General features: G+C 45.3%; 1 protein-coding gene across 2 annotated transcripts in view; it reads left to right on the forward strand.

The window, feature by feature from the left end:
* SCAP (SREBF chaperone) overlaps nucleotides 1-6,000 on the forward strand; it is a 119,102-nt gene that overhangs the window by 61,184 nt on the left and 51,918 nt on the right. For both annotated transcript variants that reach the window (XM_085890551.1, XM_085890550.1), the window contains exons 15-16: nucleotides 4,563-4,761; nucleotides 4,910-5,025. In XM_085890551.1, the coding sequence (XP_085746677.1) occupies nucleotides 4,563-4,761; nucleotides 4,910-5,025 (315 nt within the window). The remainder of the gene's footprint in view (nucleotides 1-4,562; nucleotides 4,762-4,909; nucleotides 5,026-6,000) is intronic.

Here is a 6,000-nt window from a genome sequence, read left to right on the forward strand (position 1 = left end):
GACCCGGGAATGTTACCTCGTGGTTTCCCTCCGATCATCAAAGATGGGGGGTCCCGAAGGCTTTGCCCCAATCCCGTCATCATGTGAACTGCCCTGCGAAGCTAAGCTGCACAGGAGGTAATCCCACGGAGTGGGTTTTCAGATTTATTTGCGTTTTGTGTCTTGTGGAATGAAGGTTTTTATGGTGGCCGGAGTGCAAATCCTGCCACCAACCTCCTAATAGAAGTGACCCAACTGCAGGAGGACGTCCGCAGACAGTTGGGCATGAGATATGGATGGCCGTTGGCTCACAAGGAGCTCCTCCACCCTTTGGTTCAGTTACAAGTGGATGCAAACTTGCCATTTTGTCCTGATGATGCCCCAATGAGGATGAAACCAGTCAGTACCTGCTTTTTCCAGGCACTTGTGACATCAAAAATCACTTATGACATCCTTGTGAGCCAACGGCGATCCATATCTTATGCTCAACTGTATCTGCAGATGTTGTCCTGTAGTTGGATTACTTTTTCTTCGGAGGTTGGTGGCAGGATTTGCCCTCCGGCCACCATAAGTCCCTTCACTCCACAAAACACAAAAAAAAAACAGAAGGAAATCTGAAAACCCACTCCGTGGGAGTACCTCCTGTGCAGCTGCCCTCCACCTGGCAGCTCACCGGACTATGGGATTGGGGCAAATCATTCGGTATCCCCAATCTTTGATGATAGATAAACCACGGGGTAACCTTCCCCGGTCAGATGGCGGTCACGTGTGTCGGGGTGGTGCTGAGGTGTTGTCGGTCTTGGGTGGGTGCCTGCGATCTCCTTGTGTTAACCTGAGGTGGCCCCTTTGGGTGGGTGCCTAGAATGTCCTATCCCTAAGAGAGGATGATCAACTCTTTCTCCCCTCCCCTCCCCTCCCCTCCCCTCCCCTCCCCTCCCCCCTAATATTCCCGTCAGCAAAGCAACAGGTTGTATTTGCTCATGTGTATGTATATATTGTATATATACACATGTTTTTATTCAAACATTTATTTTGCAAATTAATGTATAATATTCGTGATTCGTTACATTTTTATAAGCAATTGAAGTTGACGATTCAAATTTTAAAAATATAAAAAAAAAAATTTTTCAAAAAATTTCAAAACAAAAAAAAATTCAAACCATATACCCTTGTGACATATACACAGGAGAGGTAGGTGCAGCCCGGAAGTTTGGTATAATTTCACCAAAGCTTGAGGGAGTAGTTCAGTTACAACACAGGACAGACACGACACAGACACTCCGGATTGGAGGTGATGCTTTGGTGCAGGAAATGGAGACCAGAGGAATGCTCGTCACACTCCACATATTTGCGAGATGTATGTATGTCTGTGTGTTGTGAGAAAAACCATGTTCTCACCAAATTTAGTGTCCCGCCCACAACGTCACGTGACCTTTTTCAGGCTCCCAGGGATTGGTTGGGAGTCGGCACGTGGTGTGTGGGCCGCGAGAGAGCCTGGGCGCCATTGTTGGCGACAGACGTGGCTCTAAGATCGCGAGTGAAAAAATATATCGAGCGCTCCGACGTGCATGTTTTACTGTGATTTCAAGTGATTTTAAAGACTCTCGACAGCACCGTCGCGCTGATCGTTGATAGCTCCGTCTAACGGAATGAGTTAAAATCTGGAAGAGTGTGATCGTTATTCCCGGATATCGTTGAGCGGAGCTGTGAGTTGTACGACCTGTTTTTTGGAACTCTATTGTTGCCAAGAGTTCTGGCAGGTTGTGCTGTGTATTCAATTTTGTTTCCAGCCATTTTTGAGATCGAGCCAATAAAATATCGTGCCTACCCCTCGAGGCCGATTTGAAACACAATGCTGTGTTTTGTTGTTCTCTTTGTCCACACTTGGACTGCTTGAAGCTCGGACATTGACGTCAGTATTCCGTGCTGAAAGATATTAAACAGCGGGATCACAACAGTGTATATGTATATATATATATATATATATATATATATATATATATATATATATATATATATATATATATATATATATATATATATATATATATATATATATATATATATATATATATATATATATATATATATATATATATATATATATATATATATATATATATTTATTTATTTATTTCGTCTTTCGGCTGCTCCCGTTAGGGGTCGCCACAGCGGATCATCCATTATGATCCGCATACTGATTTGGCATAGGTTTTATGCCGGATGCCCTTCCTGACGCAACCCTGGTCGCCTCTTACGACACAGGGATAACGATTGGGTTTCGCCATGATTCCGGGCTGCCCTACACCCTCTCATAGCGCTGCCCAGTGCAGAGCTCCCGTTCTCAAGCGATCCTCCAACCCAAGCCTCCGAGTGGACGGATTACATGCGCACGCCACTACGCCCGGTGTATATATGTATATATATATATATTGTTGCGGATTCGCGCCCGCCGGTGTGCGAACGGCCACGTAACTCGAATCGCGGCACGTCGCCCACCGGACGGACAATCCCGTCGTGACCCTCTCGGACTAACGCCGGGAACTAGTCACGGGTGGGCCTTTCGGCCTCACCACGATCGTGCCAATCGGCCCCCCGCGTGGGATAGGGTTGCTCGCCAAATTCGACCTACCTAAGTACCCACACGGAGGGTAGACCGGGCGATCGCACCTCGCCGCAGGTCGACTTCGGACACGGGCCACTTTAAGCGACCCGTTCCGTACTATCGGGATAACCGAGCGGTGTTATCGTCAACCTCGACGGTTCGATTAATTATCGGGCGTTTTAGCCCACGACCAACCCTTTACGTGAAGTAAGATGGAGATTCAATAAAAGAAAAGATGAAGCGAAACGGGAGAACAGTTCAACATAAAGCACATTTATTCCGCGGCAAACGGAAAGCACACATATACAATTATACACCAAAAGCAAATGTAAAAGTGACACGACAATTCTGCACAAAAAGCAAATGTAAAAGAGAAACACAATGCAGATCTACTACCGACTACCGAGCACACGGCAACACTTATAGAGTTTTACTTCACAGACGGCGACGACAACACATATACTCAAAGCAAAAGAAAAAGGGACCACCCTCAACGATGAGGGGGGGGCAGACGGGCCTGGGGCCGAGACCGCGTCGAGCCTACCCGTCTGGTGATGAGCCGCAAAATGGCGGTGGCGCCCCGACTCCACGGGCCTCGCTGGCACTGCCTGGAAATGGGGTGGGAACGGGGCCCCCTTCTCACACTATCTCAGCGCGGGGGGGAAACAGGAGGGGGTTGTTGATGCTCGGGGGAATGAGGATATCTCGCTGGCTCGGGTCCCGCGACGAGCGTCTCCACCGCGACCTCGGTCGCGTTACCGGCCTCCCCTCTCCGCAGCTCCCCGACTCTGACACGAGCGCCCTCTCGACTGCCTTCGCCGCCGCCACCACCACTCTCCAACTCTCCACTCTTCTCAGCTCCGTCCAACTGCTTTCTCTGACTCTTCTCTTCTCAACTCCCCTTGACTGACTGCCTGACTACTCCTTTTCGGCGAGCTAACGTGGCCCTTTATAGCCCCGGGGCTTCGCTCCTTCACCTTTGACCCTTCACCTCTGGCTGGCTCCCCATTGGACAGAGGAAAAGTGGGCGTGAATGATTTTTGATCCGCGAATTTGCATATTGCGATTATACTCCGACGCACCTGGAGGCGGGGCCAAATCGCCCCACGCTCGCTGATAGGACGGAACAGAAGTGGGCGTGAATCGTTTTTGATCCGATTTCTTCGGAAAGGCTGGTGTTTTTGCACCCGCTGCTCGGTGCGCGCCCTGCACGAGTCCAGGATCGGCGCCCACAAGCGGCGCGGGAATGGCGGTGATGCGATGGTTGCGAGAGCGAGATGTGACGGCAAGGGTCGTGGCTGTTGTTGTGAAGCGGCGTTGCGGTTGGTGGTTGTTGTGTGATGGCTGTTGAGACGTGGTTGTGGTGGTAGTAATGGCGGCTGGTCCAAAATAAAGATAGTAAAAGAAAAACGGCTATGCTGTAGGGTCGCAGCCCGAATGAATGACATTTATTCCCTCTAAACAACGGGTTTGGGCCTAACTACACATATACTTACAGAGATATCTCACCTAAGGGACCTGAATGGTGGTTTGCGAATTTCGTCAACCACAACAATATATATATATATATGTATATATATGTATATATATATGTATATGTATATGTATATGTATATATATGTATATGTATATATATATATATGTATATGTATATATGTATATGTATATATATATATATATGTATATGTATATATGTATATGTATATATATATATATATATGTATATATGTATATGTATATATATACGCACGCACACACACACATATACATTCGTGTTTCGATTTTGGGGGTAGATGGAAGAATCTAATAGGGAATAGCATTGTGTAGAGTTGGATGATCCGTGGATGAGTAGAACGTATCTCGATGTAGTAAGTCGGTAATCAGCACGAGGCTTGTAAACTCGCATTTTGGGTGTTATTTGGGTGTTCAGTGTGTTGTGGCACATCTAACTCTATGACAATGTGTGTAATTCTAACAGGGCTGCAGGCCTTGGCTTTATCCTCGGAGCAGTACTCGTTGGCCTCACTTGTGCTTTGTACAAGCTGCTTTGCCCTAAAGATTATGGGCAGTCAGGTCATTTGCACCGTTTCCGACCAGAGCTGCCATGTGATGATTATGGCTTTGCTCCAGCAATCAGTGAAACCTTACCCATCGTACTTATGTCCGGACAGCCTCTGGTTAGTGAAAAAAAACATCCTGCGAATGATGGCATCATTTGTGCTTATTTGTTTCCAAAGAGAAGGTGTGTGAGTATGCATTGTTTATTTTTATTATGTATTGTTATTATGATGGATTTTCTGTGTTGACGGACCACTTTTCCTGAAGGATATTGAATGTGTTGCTGCCAATGGTTCTGTGTTGGTGACCTGCTGCTTGTCGGGGAGTGTAATGCTCTGGGACGCCCTTACAGGAGAGCTCCTCTCAGTTTTTCCTCGACAGACGTGAGTGAGCGCCACTTGTACATTGCTGTACTGTAATGAAGAAAGAGATTGTTTAGGGCTAAGACCCAGCTCGCATCATACGATGCATCTTTCTGAGAGCATCATGTTATGAATGCAAGTTATCTTCATTGGTCCAAAGCCACGGGACTGACGTTGCTTAATTAGGGCTTCAAGCATGGCTGAAGCTCTATTGAATTCATTAGTATTATTATTATTATTATTAAAGGCGTTTTTATGTTCTACTGACCGATTTTGTGGCGGATCTGGAGGGAAAACTGTTGGATGAAATTGAACGAAACTTAACAGGATAATTACTCACCACCTGAAGTTTATACTATGAAACATTTCCTGACGTAGGTCACGTGGTATGGCGGCCATATTGGATTTTATCCAAAACCTAAAAACATCTTCTCCAGAAGGGATAATCTGACAGCCTCAATCTTTTGCACACATTTGCTACGTTCCATGGGAATGTTAAGTTGTTAATTTGGTTCAAATCGTTATTTAATTTATATGATTTAAAATGATGTCGATTCGCCTCATTAAATATGCAAAATATGCAAATGAGAGTTGAAAAAATTTAATGACACCTTTAGATCGGACATAAACAGGGGACTCCAAATATGTTTATACGATGTCTGTGTTTGACCCCAGTGAGGCCCCAGAGCCCCCCAAAGTTGAAAATGACCCATTTTTGAAATGTCATAAAATGAAAACAACGCTTGGATGAAATTCAATTAAACTTATACATTTAATAAATCTCCACCTGAGGTTTATACTTTGAAAATTTTGATGATGTAGGTCACGTGGTATGGCGGCCATATTGGATTTTCTCCAAAACCTAAAAACATCTTCTCCATAAGGGATAACCCAAAAGCCTCAAGCTTTTGCACACATGTCTGATATTCCATGAGAATGTTAAGTTGTTAATTTGGTCAAAATCGTTATTTAATTTATATGATTTTAAATGATGCC

Source organism: Eptatretus burgeri, chromosome 8 (genome assembly GCF_056783735.1).
Source record: "Eptatretus burgeri isolate ZD-2024b chromosome 8, Ebu_testis_v1, whole genome shotgun sequence".
In the NCBI taxonomy this organism is placed as follows: Eukaryota; Metazoa; Chordata; class Myxini; order Myxiniformes; family Myxinidae; genus Eptatretus; species Eptatretus burgeri.